The 22,033-nt window shown below is 42.7% G+C and overlaps 1 protein-coding gene and 2 long non-coding RNA genes across 6 annotated transcripts in view; 1 reads left to right on the top strand and 2 right to left on the bottom strand.

Annotated features, from left to right (window-relative positions):
- Positions 1-766, bottom strand: part of LOC129604720 (uncharacterized) — an 83,883-nt gene extending 83,117 nt beyond the window's left edge. The window contains exon 1 of the long non-coding RNA XR_008695874.1: positions 167-766. This is a non-coding gene — a long non-coding RNA (uncharacterized LOC129604720). The remainder of the gene's footprint in view (positions 1-166) is intronic.
- Positions 767-1,075: 309 nt separating this feature from the next.
- On the top strand, positions 1,076-7,737 carry LOC114864132 (uncharacterized). Its single transcript, XR_008695875.1, has 3 exons — positions 1,076-2,488; positions 4,846-4,936; positions 6,858-7,737. It is a non-coding gene; the product is annotated as an uncharacterized LOC114864132 (long non-coding RNA).
- On the bottom strand, positions 6,455-14,349 carry LOC114864131 (cytochrome c oxidase assembly protein COX18, mitochondrial). 4 transcript variants are annotated; one of them, XM_041072660.2, is made up of 8 exons: positions 14,201-14,312; positions 13,213-13,257; positions 12,871-13,129; positions 12,103-12,203; positions 8,033-8,187; positions 7,526-7,641; positions 7,347-7,454; positions 6,455-6,756 (listed from the first exon to the last, which is right to left on the bottom strand). In XM_041072660.2, the coding sequence occupies exons 3-8, from the start codon at positions 12,973-12,975 to the stop codon at positions 6,595-6,597; spliced, it is 747 nt and encodes a 248-aa protein (XP_040928594.1). In that variant the 5' UTR covers positions 12,976-13,129; positions 13,213-13,257; positions 14,201-14,312; the 3' UTR covers positions 6,455-6,594. The 4 variants fall into 4 exon arrangements, with proteins under 4 accessions (XP_040928594.1, XP_055368314.1, XP_029020624.1 ...); XM_055512339.1 differs by having other exon boundaries at positions 12,991-13,257; positions 14,201-14,349; XM_029164791.3 differs by having other exon boundaries at positions 12,871-13,257; positions 14,201-14,349.
- Positions 14,350-22,033: the final 7,684 nt, after the last annotated feature.

Here is a 22,033-nt window from a genome sequence, read left to right on the forward strand (position 1 = left end):
ACTTTGCAAACTGTGAAGTGAGTGACATTAACATGACAATAAAAATGTATCTGCGAGAGAGAACGAGTTTGAATATTGGATATAAAGTTATAACACTTAGTTACCTTTGCATCTATTATTACTTTTAACAAACCTTTTATATTAAACCTTTTTTTACATACAGTACCACCTGCTAGTACAGCCACGGAGTTGCTTCCCGGTCCCGGTAGAGCTCTCCTTTGACGAACCTTTGTCGACGCTGATGACAGCCCTGCAGCCTTCTGCCATGAACCTCTTACGGATGGGGAGCAGTCGGCGGCGGCGTTCGACGATCACCTTGGGGAACAGGTCGTTTATGCTGTAGTCGGTTCCCTTCAGCTGTCGCTTAACCAGCTCTTTCTGCTTAAAGTCATGAAACTTGGCAGCAATGGGTCGCGGGCGCAGGTAGAAGCTTCATCTTTTGGGTCAACACATTTTGATGCTGGTTTCTGTGTTTTCCTTCGCCTGAACAAGTGTTGTGCCAGAAAGTGACTGTCTGCCAGAAATCGATTTCCGCACGCGAGGGCGCGCACAGCCTCGTTAAGGCGTTTAGCTCGGTTTGTGTAGGACTACAGCTGCTTATTTCGTTTTCAAACTGCCATAACTTGTAAATATTATCCGCTACAGGTTTTCTAGTGGTCGTAATGATTCCATGTCTTTTAGATTTAAACCGACCGAAATAATCATCACTATTCTCTATACAGCGATCGTCGACCGTGACTGTTTAACTCTATAACATGACGCTAGGACTCAGATCTACATCCCAATGTTATCTCTTCCACATTTTCTGTCTGATTGAAAGTGCATGTGTGACCATCGAGTTATTTTATTACTTTTAATATGTGCATGAGACCAGTTAAACCAGTAAGATGGTTTAATGTTGCCAAAACGTGATTAATAGAGCTAGAGAGATAGAATATATTTTGATAAGAAGCTTATTTCTGCCTCATTTTAACTTAATCAAACTTTTCTTGGTTATTTTGGTCGGTTTAAATCTAAAAGAGGTGGCATCACTACGACCATTAGATAACATACTGGATCATATTTACAAGTTATGGCTGTTTATAACCGAAATAAGCCGCTGTAGTCCTACACAAACTGAGCTAAACGCTTTAACGAGGTGGTGCGCATATGGGCGTTTTAATATTTATTAGATAGTCAGAATTCAAATTAGATATCTGGAATGTATTTCCACCTAGTCAAAACTATAATTTAAAATATCAACTACAGACAACTACATTTTGACTACGTGCAATTCGAGTTTTGAATATCCGCAGTTCTTTTTTTCCTAGGTATAATTGCAATTACAGATATCTATAATTCGCCGCATTTTATGGATATCTAAAATAAAATATAGGATATCTCAAACTAACTTATTACTAGTCGTAATTCAATTAAAGATATCCGTAATTATACTTTTGAATATAGGCAAAATATAGTTCCAGTTATCTACAATTCCAGTTTTGACTAGGTAAAATTCCTTTTCAGATATCTACATAGACAATATAAATATCTGGCAAAGGTTTTCAAATGCGCCGTTTTAAATAAAACACTTAGATTGACCATCTGTTATTGCATTTTCGATATCCACAATAATATTCTGCCTAGGCAGAATGGGAGTTTTGGATATTCACAATTCAGTTTTGCCCAGGTAGAAAGGGAATTTCAGATATCCACAACTATTCTACCTAGGCACTGTTGGGGATATGTGAGAAGACCAATAAAATTAACTAATATTAATTCCAGTATCAACAATATCTTAAATAACTCAGCAAATCACAACTTAACTTAATTATAATGTGTTCGTCTGGAAGAACTGCATGTGTACGCACGTTACCTGACATAAAAGGGTGTGTGAGTGTGAGTGAGTGAGTGAGTGAGAGAGAAAGAGAAAAGCGTGCCCCCCTTTAGGGGCGTAGTGAGACGGCACAGCTGCACGGAAGCTGCTTGTGCTGGTGAGCTCTTTGAATGAAGCGTGCGTGTCTGGCGCTCACAGGAAAAGGAAGTGTGTGAAGCAATGTGAAATGGAACTATCAAAACTAAGGCTTGCAGCCTCACAAACATGTAGGGCTATATTCAGGGATATAGTCACATGATCGCGAAAGTCCGCAGTGACTAAAGAAAGAAACAGAGCAACAGCACAGTACCACAATGAAGCAATCTTAAGATAGCAAAATCACAGATTACAGCACTCCAATATACACCTCTCAGATTCATGCAGAGCTATAACAGTGTTATAGTCACGTCATCGCAGAAATGCGCAGTGATCAGATCGCGTGTTCACTGTGATCAGCTCTACGTGGAGGAAGGTGATGGAGAGAGGAGAACAAAGCTCCCGATTGTGACCGTCGAGGGAGTGGAGAGAACAAGGAGAACAAAGGGCGAGTCTTTGGTCACGGCAGCTTTTTATAACCGTGTTTTTGGTCAGGCCCATGCCATTGTTGGTCCAATCAGGATGGTTGACGTCCAGGTATGGTTCCCCAGCCTGGCGTCTGGTTTTGGCGCTCCAATCTAAAATGTCTTTGTTTTAACTCACTACGATCAGATGAAGACGTTACATGCAGGCTGCAGTAACTTTTTTTGAGCACGTGGGACCTTAATAATGATTCTGTTAATAACAGTTTATGCACATGAGGTCCCCCAACAGCACAATTTAAATTTTGGATATCTGAAGTCATGTGATTTTTGGACATTCAAAATGACGTCACGGGTGTCAATGCGGTGCAGCGGCTGTGGCGCTTTAACATTTATAAGATTTCAGTAATGTATTTTTAAGCATAGAGTGCTTTTTGAGGAATTCTCAGCTTTTCCATTAGCGTGTATTGTGGGAGCTACAGTGCGTGATGTCACAGCTAGAGTGTGAGGACACGTTTTTTTAAGCCAGGACTTTTCTATTGAACTCGTCACTACAGCCAGTTTTTACTCATTGAACTGTTTTTAACTCACTACGATCAGATGAAGACGTTACATGCAGGCTGCAGTAACTTTTTTTGAGCATGTGGGACCTTAATAATGATTCTGTTAATAACAGTTTATGCACATGAGGTCCCCCAACAGCACAATTTAAATTTTGGATATCTGAAGTCATGTGATTTTTGGACATTCAAAATGACGTCACGGGTGTCAATGCGGTGCAGCGGCTGTGGCGCTTTAACATTTATAAGATTTCAGTAATGTATTTTTAAGCATAGAGTGCTTTTTGAGGAATTCTCAGCTTTTCCATTAGCGTGTATTGTGGGAGCTACAGTGCGTGATGTCACAGCTAGAGTGTGAGGACACGTTTTTTTAAGCCAGGACTTTTCTATTGAACTCGTCACTACAGCCAGTTTTTACTCATTGAACTGTTTTTAACTAAGTCGTAGTCATACTTGTCTTCTTTCTAATGATGTGTCTGGTTAAGCCCTCAGACCTATAGCTTTCGTAGAAAATCTCTTAACTGCTTCAGTTTTTTCTGCATTCACCATTCATATCCTGTGACTCAATGGTATAAGTCCTTGACTCGGGAGTGGGAGATCTGGTTTTAATTGGTTGGTAGGATGGGTAGCATCGTCGCCTCACAGCAAGAAGGTTCTGGGTTCGATTCCCGGAGGCGACCCTGGTGCCTTTCTGTGTGGAGTTTGCACGTTCTCCCCGTGCTTGCGTGGGTTCTCTCCGGGTTCTCCGGCTTCATCCCACAGTCCAAAGACGTGCATTAGGTTAATTGGCTTCTCTCCATTGCCCGTAGGTGTGAGTGTGTGTGTGAATGGTTGTCTGCCTCTGTGTTGCCCTGCGATGGACTGGCTTCTCTCCATTGCCCGTAGGTGTGAGTGTGTGTGTGAATGGTTGTCTGCCTCTGTGTTGCCCTGCGATGGACTGGCCACCCGTCCAGGGTGGACCCTGCCTCTCGCCCATAGCCAGCTGGGTTAGGCTCCAGCACCCCCCCGCATTAGGGAATAAGCGGCTTAGAAAATGGATGGATGGATGGATGATTTCCTTCAGATAAATTAAGTTATATATTTTAAATATCCTCAACTTTCAGCTATATTATAAAAGGGTCATCTGTGACTAGTCATTCACACACTTTTTTTTATACTTTAGAAATTAACCACACACACTTATTGCATGCTTCCTCCAATGCTCCAACCTTTCCAAATTTAGAATTCAACTACTTCCTCTGCAAGTACTGTCAGCTCAACTTTCAACTATTCTTTCAGCTCTTGAACTCTATTTACCTATTTTGACACATTCAGCTACATTTCATCACATTCAGCAATCATTTACATACTTCCTTCATTCTAGTGTTTCTTGATTTTCAGCAGATCTCTTTGACCTTTCCTTGATTTGAAATTCAACTGCTTCAGCTTCTTGTGAACATATTCAGCTCTGTTTAAACAACTCCCAGTTCTGTTCAGATACATTCATCTATACTTTATGTGCTTAAGATACTTTCAGATATGTTTTAAATGTTTCAGCTATTTTCAGAATTTCTTCAGCAATACATTCAGCATGGAAGCAGTCATTGTGCATTTTCCTATGGAAATGCTTTTTCTAGCTGAATTTCTCGCTCTGTTCTTTCTTGAGTCTCATGTTTTCTCAGCATCGCATGCTCAGCCAGCGACATCTACCGATTCTTGCCCAGCAAGAGAAAGTGGCCTATTCATACAAAGACCATTTACACTTCATGTGGACTGTCTGACTTTGCCTTGCAGTATCTGGTAACAAAGTTTCACGCCTGGAGCTTTGTGCAATAGCCCCCTGATCTCAGCAAATAGGCCAGACTTGTTAAACAAGTAATTCTGTTATTGATGTGGACTCCTTAAACATACTTATGGCTGCTGTCTACCTCAGGCTCGACTCGTCCTGGCAAGGAAGCAAGCAATGGAATAAGCCGGAACAAGTTTAGAGAACCAGATGTCTCCCTCATCCTGAAAGTATTTATGTAAGTATATATGTTTAAATTTTCAGAAAAAAAAGAATTATATTAGGATTAAAATAATTTAAAAAACAAAGCTAAAATCACCCATTTCCAATTATGTCATACGGTTTGTCTGATAAGACGATCACAACTCCTCTTCCTTTGTCACTGAAAGGAAACATTATCAGTGATTCGATTTTCAAACAGTAGAATACAGTAGAACCAAAAATTTAACATATTGTTTCCTAGCATTGTTAAACTCATTGTAGGTAACTATAACAAGTCGTTTTCTCGTTTTCACCAACGTGTTTTGTATGTAATTTTCTGAAAAGATTTTACCAGAAAATGGCTTGATTTCAGTCTGGAAAGGTTCAGACAAGGTAGTTCTGCACATTACACTATACTTTTGTGTGTTTATATGCACAGCTGTGTCCATCTGAATAAGCTGGGAGACATAGGTGTTAAGGTGGGAGAACAGGTTGAAACATAGACCAACAGGGGTCAAGTAAGGCCTCATTGTGTGTAACCTGTCCCCGACAAGACTCCTGCAGCATGCTACATACGTGGGGCCTCCATGATGCCTAAATAAAAGTCATATACATATGACTGGTCTCACTGTAGTCAATATGCTTGGCTATTACCAGTAGAAAATCCCTTCATAATTAGCTATTCTAAAACACATTGCGCCATTTTGTAAAGTTTGATGAAACAGACTCATTTGCTTTAGTGTCTGGTTCAAATTTTTTTTCTTATCAACGCGGAGACACCTCTTTTGTTTAGGGAGTGAAGGATCAAATTGAGAATTTGACCGCTTGACATCTCCCAAGGCTTGGAGGATTTAGAATAGAATAAAATAGAAAACCTTTATTTTTCCCGCAATGTGGAAATTGCCATGAGACAGCAGACTGCAAAAAACACTGCTGTTGCCATGCATCACAGCTAACAAGCTGATTAAGGTCTAAAACCTAGTAAAAAGAATCCGGGGTTCTGGAACTTTTAGGGTGCCCAAACCTTTGCACAGTGTCACAATAATGTTTTTATTTTAATCTTTGTTTAATTTATGGCATAAGAAGTTACTATGCATTGCTGAAACCAAAATCTCTTATTTATCAAGGGATGCATAAAGCTTTGCATAAGACTGTAGAGTATAAGGCATATCATTGTGAGGACATTGTGGCAAATTTAAAGTAACGAGGACCTACCTATGAAAGCGATTTTAAACACTCACTCACACTGTAGAGTTTCTTCTCAACACATACTGGTTTTGAAAAACAAGTGTTTTTAACAGTTTAAAAACATTTACAGATTAAAAATCTGTTGCTTGTGTAATCATGGGAAAAACCAGTGCTGGAAAAGCCAGTCCCTGAGCACTAAGGTAGAGGTCAGCTGCTCAACTCTTCACTATGTTATCTGATAAGATTCCAATTGACGGTTCTAATGTGTTTTCTTAATGACCCAAGTGGTGGATTTGAGCACTTCTAACCAAACACAAACATTAAATCACATTTTTTAAGGCAGAACAGAAAAAAAATCTAAACAGGCTCTGATTTCATCACCAGTTTATTACTAAATAATTTGCGTAGTTAATGACAGGAAAAATGTGAAATGTGTGAATTAGTTTCTAAATAAATACAAAGAATCTGAAACCACTGTTATGCGGGACTTCCCAATGAATACTGCAATTATTTGCAGTATTTGTTGAGAAAGGCTGACAGCAGGTCTCTGTATGGTGTTTCAGATTTTTGACTTCTCAGCTGTAGTACCTTGTGGACTCTTGCAGAACGTAGAAGCAGGTTGTGACTGAGTCCAACCACACTCGAAGTGAACCAGTACAGAACCATGGACTGGATCGGGAAGCAGAAACAAAGTGATGTTGTAGTTTTTATATTAGACCTTATAATGAACAGAAAGTCTACTTTAAAGTAAAATCTGTTTTTCATTGCAGATCCATGATCATGATCCATCCTGCTAACGGATCAGACCAGATCTCAGTCACTCTGTAGCAACTTCACGGAAGAATAAAAGACTCCTGTCTGCACCTAAGCCTGGATTGAAAACATGTATCTGGATCTAGCAATTTTGACCTAAAATGATGAAAGCACTGAAATTAAAGCTACACTCATCCTTCATTAAACAAGATTCGCTAACATTGAGAGTAGAGTCCGATTTCAGATAAGGTGGTCTGGTAGCTTAGTGGGTAGAGCATTGGCCTTGGGGTCCCTAAGCATCTTGCGTGGCCCACTGCATCCCCCAGGGGATGGGTTAAGTGCAGAAGACCAATTTCATTGTTACATTGTAAAATGTGATAATGACCAAAATAGGCTTTCTTTTCTTTCTGTGAAAACCAGGTAAGCTAAATGAGTATTAACAGAGATGGACCAAGACCTAAATCCTCATAGGTGGCAGAAAAAAATGGATCAGTACTTGGACTCACAGAAGGGACTGTAGCAGCAATGGGAACCATAAGGATGGAGAAACCTCGGATCATGTTTAAAACAAGTTTCTGGAAATAAGTTGGATTGAGTCTCTGGAGAGAAAACACCTGAAGGCAACAAATAACAAAGTTTAGTCATTTACATCAAGTATGTGACCACACACTGCTGACAGACTCACCTCCACAATGAACAGGTTGGTGAGTCCGACGCAGATTGGCAGAATCCAAGTCGAGTCAGGCAATGTGAGGTCATGGAACCATAGAACACCTCCTCCAGCCAGGTCCCCATGCAGTGCTGAACAGGCAGATGATACTTCAGTGTCATCACGTAAAGTTTTTGTCAAGGACCGTTCATCAGAAAATAAAATGCACAATCAGTCAAGTGGTCACAGTTCAGTGTCTCGGGAATCTGTTTACCCTAGGTTGTAAACATGCCTTGGTTGGTTTGATAACAAGGCAACAGCATTAAGTATACAAAATCAAAATCATTATTGGTCATTGCTTGAGTTGAAGCATAAGACACTCTGATCTCTAGAAAAGAGTGATGTTATTAAACGAAGGTCTCCGATGACAAAATGTGATATGTAATGGGACTTTGGACTCTGATTGCAGCTTCTGGACCAACAACAGTCCAGCATCAGGACTGAATCCAGAATCGCTGAATTGTTCGCACTCTGTTCGCTTACCAGAGTGGTCCATACTAAGGTTTCGGAGAGCCATTGAGAGGCTGATCCAGATTGGAAGCTGGACCCAAATCAGGACACTGGCTTTGAAGGGGTGGCAGTTGTCTCTTATGTAGAGCTGAGACATGAGACGGCGCAGGTTCTTCTGGAATATGAACCTTGATGATGACAAACAACAATGGATGACGTTGAGGGGAATCTGGAGGTCTGAACTGTAGACTGAGTTCACATTTGTAATACTGGGACCACAAGGTTATGAATTGCTTCCCTTAGTCTGGTTTTCTTCTGAATCACAGTTCAAAATCTGCCCGCATGATAAACCATATAATCAGTATACAGTAGTCGAGTGTTCAAAATAATAGCAGTCCTGTGACTAACCAGATTAATCCAGTTGTTTAGAATATTTTTATTGCTACATGGCAAAGAGGTTGCCAGTAGGTGTGGAGACCGCAAGTTGTTAAGGCTGTGCAATTGGGCAATCAGTTGAAAGGGGTATATTCAAAAAAATACCCATGTGGCACTTAATCAGTGAAGTTATCAATTTTTCAGCCACGGCACAGTGGTTAGCGCATCGCGCTCCTGTTGCCCTGGGCTTCAATCCCCTCAAAGAGAGAGGTTGCTTCAGGAAGGGCATCCGGTCTAAAGACCTGTTTAAAACAACCATGCGAATTATTCGTGATAAGCCGAAAGGAGGAGATTCTTTTAAAATGCAAAGCAAAACCAGAGTGACGTGAAAGAAAACAGAAGACAACTGAAGAATTGAAGAATAACCAGAATGGTAAAGACAATGAATTAGCTCCAGGATGATCAAGGACAGTCTGGAGTTACCTGTTCTTTTTTGACACCCCCACAATCTGAATTCAAGCCACATTGAAGACAGTAAAGCATGGTGGTACAAGCATCATGATATGGGAATGTTTTTCCTATTATGGTCTTGGGCCTATTTATTGCATACCAGGGATCATGGATCAATCTAGCCACAGGGGTTGCAAGCCAGTGACTTCTGTGCCGGTCCCAAGCCCGGATAAATAGAGAGCGTTGCGTCAGGAAGAGCATCTGGTGTAAAATTTGCCAAAAACAACCATGCGAATCTGCGAATCGTCCATAAGAAATTCATACCGGGTTGGTCACAGCACAGGCACAGGTTAGCAACGACTGCCACCGATGCTGGGTGCCTACAGGGTGCCGGTGAAAGTTGGACTACTGTTGGTCGAAAAGGGAGAGGAGGCAGAAGAATTTGCGGTCAGAGAGAGGAGGAAAGGAAGGAGCATAGATCCAGGATTAGGGGCTCTTAATGTTGTTGATGGAGAGGAGGAAGGTAGATGTACTGTGTGTGCAGGATATGAGGTGGAAGGGCAGCAGCGCACGTAGTATTGGAGGAGTATACAAACTGTGAAGGTGGTGAAAATAGTCTCAGACAGGGTAATGAGCCTAAAGCTAGAAATCAAAGGTGATGGTGAATGTAGTCAGTGGGTATGCTCCACAAGTTGGCTGTGAGTTAGAAGAGGCGAGATTCTGGAGTGAGTTTCATGAGGTCATAGAGAGTATCCCCCTAGGGGAGAGAGTAGTGGTTGGAGCAGACTTCAATGGGCATGTTGGCGATGGGAACAGAGGTAATGGGCAGGTTTGGTGTAAAGGAAAGGAATCTAGAAGGACACATGGTGGTGGACTTTGCTAAGAGGATGGAAATGGCTGTAGTCACTTACTTCCAAAAGAGAGAGGAACAAAGAGTGACATACAAGAGTGGAGGTAGGAGCACGCAGAGTGACTACATCCTATTGTAGACAATTTTGAGGGAAGTTAGTGAATGCAAAGTGTTGGTAGGAGAGAGTGTAGCCAGGCAGCGCCGCATGGCAGAGTGAGAGAGATGGGAAGGATGTGCAACAGATAAGGGTGATTAAAGACAGTGATGGAAAAGTTCCTAACAACCCAGAAGAGTGTGCAGAGAAGATGGACTGAGTATTTTGATGACCTGATGAATGAGGAAAATGACAGAGAAAGAAGGAAGAAGATATGGATGTTGTGGAGCAGGAAATAGCAGAGATTAGAAAAGATGAGTGAGGAAGGCCCTGAAAAGGATGAAGAGAGGAAAGGCTGCTGGAGGCATAGAAGTGTCTAGGAGAGACAGCAGAGTTTCTAACTAGCTTGTTCAACGGGATTCTAGAGAGCAATAAGATGCCTGAAGAATGGAGAAGCAATCTGGTGCCGATATTTAAGAACAAGAGTAACACACAGAACTGCAACAACTACAGAGGAATAAAGTTGAAGCTGTGGGAAAGAGTAGTGGAAGCCAGGCTCAGGAAAGAGGTGGAGATTTGTAGGCAGCAGTATGGTTTCATGCCCCACAAGAGCACCACTGATGCCATTTTTGGTTTGAGAATGTTGATGGAAAAGTACAGAGATGGTCAGAAGGAGCTGCATTGTGTCTTTGTGGATTTAGAGAAGGCTTATGGCAGGGTGCCGAGGGAGGAGCTGTGGTACTGTATGAGGTTGTCGGGAGATTAGTCCAGGACATGTATGAGAGGAGTATGACGGTGGTGAGATGTGCCATAGGTCAGACATAGGAGTTCAAGGTGGAGGTAGGACTACACCAAGGATCAGTTTGAGTCCCCTCTTGTTTGCTATGCTGATGGACAGGCTAATAGATGATGTCAGACAAGAATCTCCCTGGTCAATGATGTTTGTGAATGACATTGCGATTTGCAGTGAGAGTAGAGAGCAGGTAGATGAACAGCCGAGAGTTGGGGGTTGTTTTGGAAGGAAGAGGCATTAAAGCTAGTCATAGTAAAACAGAATACATTTGTCTAAACAAGAGGGAGCAAGGTAGAACAGAGGCTACAGGGGTCTGAGGTGAAGAAGGTGCAGGAGTTTAAGTACTTGGGGTCAACCGTTCAGTGGGATTGCGAGTGTGGAAAAGATGTGAAGAGGCGAGTGCAGGCGGGTTGGAGCGGGGGGAGGAAAGTGTCAGGGGTGTTGTGTGACATAAGAGTGTCAGCAAGACTCAAAGGAAAGGTATTTAAGACAGTGGTGAAACCAGCTCTGCTCTATGGGTTAGAGACGGTAGCAGTAAGGAGGAGGCAAGAGACTGAGATGGAGGCAGCAGAGATGAAGATGCTGAGGTTCTCCTTAGGAGTGACAAGGTTGGACAGAATCAGGAACGAGGACATTCAAGGGACAGCTATTGTTGGCTGCGTTAGCAAGAAAGTCAGAGGCCACACTGAGATGGTTTGGACATGTGCAGAGGAGGGATAGTGAATATATTGGTAGAAGGATGTTGGAGATGGAGTTGCCAGGCAAGAGAGCAAGAGGACAACCAAGGAGGATATATATGGATGTGTTAACAGAGGACATGAGGTTGGCTGGTGTGAGTGTAGAAGATGCCCAGTATAAAATGAGATGGAAAAGGATCATTCGCTGTGGCGACCCTTGATGGGAAAGCCGAAAGAGAAGAAAAAGAAGAAGAGGGACAATGGATCAGTTTGCGTATGTTAAAATACTTGAAGAGGTCATGTTGCCTCATGCCAAAGAGGACATGACCTTAAAATGGGTGCTTCAACAATGAATTGTTAAAAGTTGTTAAAGAATCATGGAGTGGAAAGGTGCAAATTGGTTGACTCCATTTCACACAGATGTGAAGAAGTTATAAACAACTGTGGTCATACGACCAAATATTAGTTATTAGCCTAGTTACAAAGTAGTTTTGAGTTTGTAAAATTACCGGCAGACACTGCACACTTTTTAAACACACTCCTTTCAACTAATTAACCAACAGCAGACTGTACTGCACCTACTGGTAACTTGTTTGCCATGTAACAGTACAAATGATTCTAAAAACCTATATTATTATTATATTATATATTATTATTATACTATTATTTTAAACACTACTGTATATCAAGGAATTAGGTCTAGACATAAACATTCAATAGATTCAAGAGGCTTTAGAACTTCCATAGTATAAGATTGTGGTTCTATGTCTGATGTTCATTCAGTAGTAGCAACTTATAGGTCCACGTAAGCAGATTAAGGTTTATATTTGCGTGCGTGCGTGCGTGCGTGCGTGCATGTTTTACCGTCCTTTCCTCTCTGTCCAGCCTCTGTCTCTGGCTTTAACTGAAACTTCATATCGAAGTCTCTTTGCCAGTTCAGAAATCTCCACCTGCAGCGACTCCACCTGCACAAGACCTAAAGGTTACTTTGGTTAAAGCACTGCAAGAACAGGATCCCATCCCAAAGTTTCTGTTCAGTAGCAACTGGACTTGCTTTTAGTTCTTAAAAACTTTCACCTTTAGTTACAATCCTTGGAAAATATTGACCCGAATGACTGTGAACCTTCAGTCTTAGTATTTTAGTATTACCAAGGTTAACTACAAAACTGATACAAACCTCACATGTGACGTTTGTGTTTACCAAAAATATCAAGTCTAGATTTTGGCCCCACTTGCAAATTCAGACATGCAGTGCTAAAATGGACATTGGCTGCATGAGTGAGTTCTAGTTAAATCAGTTTTGCTTTGGTAAATCAGCATGTTTATATTCCTCTATGACCCATAATGCAATCATCCTCAACAACCACTCACAGCCCCTCACTCCCCGCGGTAAATTAGTTTTTAAATTCTGAGGGCAAACTTTTCATCATTTAGATCTACAGACAAGAGAAAGTCGTGTTAAAACAAACACATGTTCTGTTCTGCAAACTGCGTGAACATCATGGAACAGAATAAGCTGCTGTAGAGAATGACCAGAATCCAAACGCAACATTTTTTTTTTCTTGTACCACTGTTTAAACATGAAACATCTTGCATCACTAACATCTGACCCACCCATCCCTTAGACATTACCTTGGAGATGATGACCAGTTGATACGCGGCAAGAGGTAGAGTGATGAGTGTTCTGACTGTCAGGGTTGCTATAACAATATTAAGCCACCATGGCCACCCGGTCATCTGGTGCACACTCACCAGGAAGTGCTCACACAGGTGCACAGGGGCTGAGTCTGCCAGACTACTGTACCATCCTGATTGATCTGGGCCAAGACCACCTGACAAGGTCCGTACAGGTGACTGGGCAAGAAGAAAAGCAGGAGACTCAAGTGCAGACCTGGTGAGACCAGGGGAAGGTGATTTATAGATTAAAGCTGCACTGAGCCCTCGTAAAGGAAGCTGCAGAAGTCTAGACCTCACCAACACCCCCACACACTGCATGATGGCCGTCTCTTCCTAAGAGTTCTAAAACATAAAAACTCAGAGTTAGAAATAAACTCCCTAACTCATTTTAACCCTGTAACCCTGTCATTTGAAGAATAACCAGGTGTTGTGTTTCTGGAATCAACTCTGATTTATAATTGTTTAGTGCTCTCATACAGCAGGAACGTCTCATTCGTCTTGAGGCAGAACTATGCAGTTCATGATAATGCAAATTGCAAAAAATAGCAAAAAGCATTTTTAATATATTATAATATATTATATATATTTGTTATTTTAACAAATGTAATAAATACCCATTCCATCTGATCATTGTCTGTTCCTGCCTAAGACCAGTAGAACCAAGAGGACGCTGGTTTTATGTTTATGTAAGTGATTAAAGCCAAAATCTGTTTACTGAAAGCTTCTTTCTCCTTTATTTTAAGTTCACGAAACTCTGCTGGGTTATATTAACAGATAATAGGGACCACTGTCTGTACCTGTCTGAGACTAGTACAACCAGTATGAAGCTGTGTTCACGTTGCCAAAAGGTGATTACAGCCAATATCTTTTGATCACGATGCTTTACACAAAATTTAAAAGACGTGGCATCACTACGACCACTGGAAAACGTGTAGCGGATGCTATTTACAAGTTATGGCCGTTTGAGACCGATATTGCAGCTGTAGTCCTACTAACCGAACTAAACGCCTGAAGGCAACGGTGCGCGCTCCCGCGTGTGGCAATCGATTTCTGGCAGACAATCACTTTTTGACACAAGACCTGTCAACATAGCGGCTGGCTGACAACGTTTTATGTACACAAACAAATTGTTTTGCCGAATGGGTGTACAAAAACCGGAAAGACGATAATCAAAATTAAACCTGATTCTGAATCTAAAGAGAAACTCTATCACGTTAAACCGAGATGAAGCTTTCCAATTGATAATGAAAATAATAACTGTGCTAAGTGACTGTAGTAAACGTACCTATGTAACGTCAGCTGCTTTTGAACGGTAGAAAACAGTAATAAAAGAAGAACTTAAATTTGTTACAAATTCGTTTTCATTCCTCTGCGAACAGAGGTCACATATATATGACGCCACACACCTCTGGCGAGTAAATATGACGTAATGATTTCCTTGTACGTATAAACGTATTATTTGGTTATCCAGTGTTGCTTTGGTCCGTGGTCCGTGTACGTTTTAACAGATTAATTACCCCAAACCGTTTTTCAAAAAACTGCTTAAAATGTATTTCTTTGTTTGGTTTTAAAAATACTATTTTAAGCTGATTTATCATTTTTTTAAACAGTGCTTTGAATAAATTCCGTTTTTCGCTCATATCAAGAGAAGCCCAGTTTTTCTCTCAAAACAAAAAAACGGGAAATGGATTTAAATCAGGACCGTGATCCGTGTACGGTCCGGATTTAAAGCTGTTTTCTCGTTTTGAGGAAAAAAAAAACTTTTACTCCGGTGGGGAAATCAAACTGTTAGAACGTATACGGACGTACATCTAATTCCGCGTATAGTTTTGAAAACACCGTTTTCAGATGGTTTATTGTTATTTAACGCGGTGCTTTGATTAAATTCATTTTTTTTACACTTACTTACACACACACACACACACACACACACACAGCCCCCCCCCCCCCCGCCAAGAGGTTTAAGTGTACCCACTAACCTCAGTCCCGGTGGCAAAGTCCCTTAAATTGTAGCAGGCGTCACCTGGTGAGTGACGTGAGCGCCTCCCTGATTGGGAAGGGAGGGGATAAAAGTTTGCAGGTGTTCCCCGTTCTGGTGGTTCTTAAAGGACGCTGGTGTCGGTAGGAGCGTGAGTGAGAGCTGCACAGGGTGAGGGATTTATAGATTTGAGCATTATTAGAGCATTAGAGCAGTCTTATGGTTTTAGCAAATTTAAGTCTTTTTGTTTTTATGTTGTAGTGTCGCTGGAGCTTGCAGGGCAGCCACGCAGTCAGTGGGGTGGCGTCTAAAGTGGAGATGCGCAACGATCGTGTATACGATAATGGACAGGGCAGGTACTTATAACTAGAGGGGTTTTAAAGTAGAATATTAAAATTGGGAAATTTATTAAGATTTGAATTAAACATTGATTTCTGGTTATTGTGTTGCAGGGATTGCTGGTGTGGCATATCGCTGTTTCCTTCTGTCTGTTGGGTTTATTGAAGGTATTTTTTTTTGGTTGGTCTACTCGGGCCTTGCATGGCCTGTTGTCATATGCGGGAGCATATTCTTTAAGGGTGGACTAACCACGTTTTTTTCTATTATTATTTTTGTTTTTTTTGTGTCGTTTAGTTTGTTTGCCATTTCCCTAGCCGTCCCCTGTGGATAGCGTAGCCTGGCCCGTTGATCGTGTTGAAAGGCCGATCAGGGTGTGTATTTAATCACGTGTGAATTATATTATTATATTGCGGTGTCTTAATCCTTAGCATGACTGTGTGTGCGGTGTTCCACTAAGGGCTTTGCGAACCTTTCAGCACAGGGAGCAACGGTGCCATGGACTATCATATGTCTGGGGATGTGTGACAGGGGGACGGCGCTGTCTTTTAAGAAAACTAATAAAGTCTGCACTATTTAATCTACACCTGACTACACGGCATTATTTATAGTGAGTGAAGTGGGATCGATTAAGTGCTGGGCAACAAAATGATCAGGCCGGCATTGTTGCCGCACTGGTCTCTCCCGATCCCCACCCCCAGGGTCTGAAAAAGTCCTTTTTTTGTCCGGGTGTTTCTGGAAAATGTTTTTTACGGCCTGTATGCCTTCCCTGATATCAATGTTTGTATATAAGCTGTCAATGTCCAGTGTGAATAACATAGCGTTGTAGGGGACCTGAAGTCTCTTCACTATTTCTACAAAATGGTAGGTGTCCTTTATGTAGCTTGGGTGTATCATGGAAAGGGGGTTCAGGTAGTGGTCCAGGTATTCAGCCGTGCGGTACGTTTCGCTGCTGCAGTCGGAAACTATTGGTCTGCCAGGTGGAATCTCAAAAGGTTTGCTCCACTTATCTGGACTCTTATGGACCTTGGGAAGCATGTAAAACAGTCTCGCCCTGGGTTCTGTGCTGTCCAGCAAGTATGTCTTCTGTTTACCAGTAATGAATTTTTTCTGTTGAAGGGTGTGTATGATTTTCTCCACCAGGGGCACTGTGTCTGGATAGATGGGCCTGTCCAGCTTGGTGTAATAGGTCTTGTCATTGAGTTGCCTGTAGCCTTCCCAAAGGTATTGTTCCCTGTCCATAATGACCACGACACTGCCTTTGTCTGCTGGCTTAATAACAATATCTTTGTTTTCCCTAAGTTCTTTGAGGGACTGGACTTCCTGCGTACTGAGGTTGGGTTTCACCCAGCACGCCTGAAACCTTCGGTCAAAATAATCACTGCTGGAGGTTTGTTTGACATTCTGAGACCTGTTGTTTATGCCAAAGGACAGAACCACCCGCTCCACCGTAGTGGAGTAGGTGGCTCTGCTCACTATGGCCTCGGCGTGTCTAAACGAGGCCCCTGGATAACTGTCAATCTGGAGGTCAGACACTTTAAATGGCGGCATTCTGGCTAAGTTGGAATCCCCTATAATGAGCCATTTCTTGCCCACACTGAGACTCCAGTTGTGTAGTTTATTAGGTGTGTTTAGGTGCCTGGTGGGCCTGCGTGTTGGTGTCTGCGGTGTGGTTTTTGTTTTTGGCTGTCCTGTCAGATTCAGGCAGCTCTGGACCGCTCTCCCCAGTTTTTGGACCCCGGTTGGAGTCAGACCTGCTCTCCCCAGTTTTTTGACTCCGGTTGGAGTCAGACCAGAACCCCTCTGCATGGGTTGAACTCTGGGTGGTGAGTTTGTCACCAGATCCCCCAGTTCCTCTGAGGAGAGGTGTAGGATTTTATCAGGTGAGTCATTAATACCGGGGCTGGGTGGGGGAGGGGGTTGCTGTGTGGTAGTGTGTGTGTTAGTTGCCCTTCTTGGAGATCTCTGCTCTTTGGGGATCGGTGGCTCTGGAGTGTCCTCATGGTGTCAGGAAACGCTTGGATGAGGACCCAAATGCACAGCAGAACACAGGTTGACGGTGATCAAAGGGTGGTTTATTCCGGGTAGGCAGAGACAGCGTCAGGGACAGGCAAGGTTCGTACACGAAAGCCAGAAATAACAGTACCGAGTCGTCAGGCGGAGAAGCGTGGTCAGGCAGGCAAACAAGGTCGATCATTAACACCAGGATACATGAAAACACAGCCGGACAGGAACAATGAACTGGGGGAACAACGATGACACACGAAACAACGATCTGGCGAATTACGAGGGTGAGAGGTGGAGCTTAAATACAAGGTGAGTGATGACTGATGAACTGCAGGTGTGTACAATGACCGGGTGAAGCAGGAACAGCTGTGATGTAACGTAAACCGGAAGGTGAAGCTAGAACCAAAAACAGAGACCGGGAGATTACCAAAATAAAACAGGAATTAATGTACTAAAACAGGACACGACAAGAAACAAACCCCAGATCGTGACAGTACCCCCCTCCCAAGGGCGGATTCCAGACGACCCAAAAGAAAACAAACCCGACAGGGACAGGAGCGGCATCTTTGCGGGAGCCGCATCTTTGCAGGGACTGGAACGGCCTCAGCTTGGCCGACAGGGACTGGAACGGCCTCAGCCGACAGGGACTGGAACGGCCTCAGCCGACAGGGACTGGAACGGCCTCAGCTTGGCCGACAGGAACAGGAACGGCCTCAGCTTGGCCGACAGGAACAGGAACGGCCTCAGCTTGGCCGACAGGAACAGGAACGCCCGCAACATGGCCGACAGGAACAGGGACTGGAACGCCCGCAACATGGCCGACAGGGACTGGGACAGGAACTGGAACGGCCGCAACATGGCCGACAGGGACTGGGACAGGAACTGGAACGGCCTCAACATGGCCGACAGGGACTGGAACGGCCTCAACATGGCCGACAGGGACTGGAACGGCCTCAACATGGCCGACAGGGACTGGAACGGCCTCAGCTTGGCCGACAAGGACTGGAACGGCCTCTACTTGGCCGACAGGGACTGGAACGGCCTCAGCTTGGCCAACAGGAACGGCCTCAACTTGGCCGACAGGAACAGAAGCGGCGTCCTTACTAGGGCCGGCGGCGCTGCTCTCAGGCTCCTCACAGGAGCCGGCGGCGCTGCTCTCAGGCTCCTCACAGGAGCCGGCGGCGCTGCTCTCAGGCTCCTCACAGGAGCCGGCGGCGCTGCCCTCAGGCTCCTCACAGGAGCCGGCAGGGACTGAAACGGCGTCTCCTCTGGAGCTGGCATGGCTACTTGCCGCTGCCGAGCTCGACGGAGCAGACGTCGGGCCTGATCGGGTGTGCATAGCACTTGTTCGACAGGTGGTGACCTCTGGCTGGGACAAGACCTGCACGGGACTGGGCTGGACTGGAGCAGGAACGTGACTGGGCTGGACTGGGGCAGGAACGTGACTGAGCTGGACTGGGGCAGGAACGTGACTGAGCTGGACTGGGACGGGAGTTGACTGTACTTCCTTTTCCATGCAGAACAAATGACAATAAGAGGACAAGTGCCAACATCAGGTAAGTATAAAGTTCATGCAAGTGAAGAATAAATTAGAGTAGATTATTAAGGGGGGGAAAAAAAAGGGGTGATATTCCTCCCATACACCTAAGGTCCTATTGTGCTATTCATGCATGTATTTTCAAATATAAATGAATAAATAAAGAAATAAATAGCGTCATAATACATAGTCAAAGTTTTAGTATTATTATTCATGCATACAGAATCATTCTAGATCCATATAATGATTGTTCTGTTGTGTGTGCACATCCACACCCCCCCCCCACACACATATATTATACATTATATATATATATATATATATATATATATATATATATATATATATATATATATATACACACACCACACGGAATACAAACAATAAATATTATTCAATTAAATGCATAATGGCGTATTATACTGTAGATCATGCCAGCCAGAATGCATATAGAAGTTTTATTCTCATGATAATAAATTCAAAAAGTTCATAATATGATCAGGCAAAGAAATAAGTGCTGGTCTCATCTTAGCTGGTTGTAATAAACATAATCAGGAGAATATTTCTTTCTAGAAGATGTTTTATTATCAGCAACGGTATATTAGACATAGGTGGCACCCCAGCATCGTGACCCTCCATTAGTTGGGCCTCCTCTCACTCCAAAGGTCCCAGTCAGGACGAGTGAGGAACGGGACGTAAGTAGCTGATGGAAACAATCAACCAAGAGGTAAGGGAGTGAGATAGGGGAGTAGGTTAGGATAGGGGCAAATAATTCTACAATTTCACCACGATGTGGATCTGTTTGCGCTGGCAACAGGGGTCTGCACTAACAGAGGCCTGAGGACTTGATCCCATCTATTTATGCTCTGTGGTTGAGCCTAATATTTTGTAATTTTATTTGTTTTAGATGTTTGTCCAGTGGTCATGAGAGGGAGAGAGAGGCAAGCATCTCAGCAGCATCTCCCTACCAGTCCGAGGGAGGAGTGTCTGGGTTTGAGGATCTCCACAATCAAAAGTGCCATCAGTGCGGAAAAAAGTGCATTAGTAAATAGAGGTCATGCATATACAGGAACACATAATAAATAATTAGATAAAAACCTTACAACATCATTGCAGATATCTAAAATTTTATAAAAAACACACCATGCATTAGTAAAAGGTAATTTCATTTCAAGAGAAATTCATGTAGGATACCTGGATTATGTGTGCACTCGACCACAAGCATTCTATCCATCATTCATGCTTGCTGGCCCGCACACACACACACACGCACACGCACACACAGTAACATATGTACACACATACATATACACATATACACACACATCTCACAACTACATGCATACGTGTACACATAACCCAGGAGAATAAATATAGTAAAATAGTCAAAACTTGTTTAATAAGTGCCTGTGATGTATAGTGGAGATAATCATTTTGCTGTACTCCCTCATGGGTAAAGGACGTTCAACTACATAAAATTACGTACATCCCTTCCAGTGGCTGCTCTAATGTAGACAAATATGAATGGAAAAGAAGATGGTTAGGGTTAGGGTTAGGAGGAGGGTGAGAACGGGGTCCCTGTTTTTTCCAGGGCCCCGGAGCTGCACAGTCCATCCCCCGGGCTTCTGTTCCCCTCCTGTACCCCCACTGTAGTTCACCCGAGGTCATGGGAGGACGGCGCCCCCTCTTCCCGTATCGGACCTCGGTCCACTCATTTTGAGCCCTGTGGCTCATCACTGGTGTCGCCTTTGATATATATTAATAAACCCAAACAAAACATTCAATGATGGAAATGAATTAAAATCCAAAACGTGCACCGTTTGTGCTTTTAATAGTTTTTAAATGAAAATAAAATAAAATCCAAAGCGTGCACTGTCTGTGCTTTTAATAGTTTTTAAACAAAAATAAACTAAACTCCAAAACGTACCCGAAGTTTGTGTTTTTAATGTGTTTTTAATTGTTATTTAATGAATTTATAATGAAAATAACTCAAAATAAAAACCGTGAAAATTATCCAGAGTTTTAATTAACTTCTAATTAAATCCAAAAACAAAAAGTGCCCAGTCGACGTTTCGACCAATAAAGGTCTTCTTCAGGATGGGCACAAATGAAAAAAAACCTTTGAGCAGTGACCAGATAGATGTTGTCCCTTCGATGGTCAAAGCAGAAATGAGCTCTCTGTGTGCGCTCCGAGCTTTATAACCTCGCCTGTCGGCTTAAAAATGTGCTCGCTGTATTTAGTTTCGTCTTTGCCCTTGAGTTTCGCTTCTGTTAACCCCTTACATCCCGGTTACTTTTTAATGCTCCCACAATGTAATTTAATGGCATCCCCAACCCAATTTTAATTATTTTTACCATCCCAATTATTTATTTATTTGACCTTTTCCGATTTTTCTCCTTTTATGTATATGTAATTTATCCCAAATTAAATCCATGAATAATTGGTTAGGGTTAGGGCTGGCCACCGACATCCCCTTGGTTTTAGGGTCCCCCATGAACGGTTGGGTTTAGGGCCCAGAAAAGGTGGACGGTTGGGGTTAGGGCCAGAAATCAATGGTTGGGGTTAGAGCCAAAAATCAACGGTTAGGGTTAGGGCCAAAAATTAAGGGTTGGGGTTAAGGTTAGAGCGAAAAAATCAAAATGGTTAAGGTTAGGGCCAAAATATGAAAATGGTTATGGTTAGGGCCAAAAAATGGAAATGGTTAGGTTTAGGGCCCTCCATATAATATTATCCCGCCCCCCTTGCACGATCGTTTCTGCTCTGACCAGAATGGTATCTCGGACTTCCTCCCAAAACAATTAAGATGGATCCTTTTGATTACGTTGCCCAAAGTGTTACCTATTTTTTATTATATTTAACATTTAGGCCATTTGGCTCTTGCGTTTGTAACCTGTAAATCCATTGTCTCTCGAAACTTTTCCTCTGTTTGTCAGTCCAACATGAATTGCTTTGTAAGCCCGCTACTCTAAGTGCCTGTAAACCATGTAAAATAAAATGTTTAACTAATGGAGTGTTACTGTCTTTGTTATGTTTAATATTGTAATTATGTTGCCACATTCTCGTACTTATTGAATTTCTCGATTCCCCGACATATTGTTTACCACATTTCGTACAAAAAATGACATATACACAATTTCGAACTTGTGGCGTGAATCTTTGATCCAATTTGTAAATTGTTCTATCCCTTCGGTTCTTAACGTATTCCAGAACCATAAACGGACTTGCCTTATGATTCAGATTGTCCTGTAGAGGCTCCAAT

The sequence above is a fragment of the Betta splendens genome, chromosome 10 (assembly GCF_900634795.4).
Source record: "Betta splendens chromosome 10, fBetSpl5.4, whole genome shotgun sequence".
NCBI lineage: Eukaryota > Metazoa > Chordata > Actinopteri > Anabantiformes > Osphronemidae > Betta > Betta splendens.

Coding starts and splice junctions, on each gene's coding strand:
- LOC114864131 (XM_029164791.3), bottom strand. CDS start 13,233: ATGCAGTGTGTGGGGGTGTTGGTGAGGTCTAGACTTCTGCAGCTTCCT. Junction 7,642..8,032: donor CCTTAGTATGGACCACTCTG/GTAAGCGAACAG, acceptor CTGCCTGTTCAG/CACTGCATGGGGACCTGGCT. Junction 6,757..7,346: donor TTGCTGCTACAGTCCCTTCT/GTGAGTCCAAGT, acceptor TTCCCGATCCAG/TCCATGGTTCTGTACTGGTT.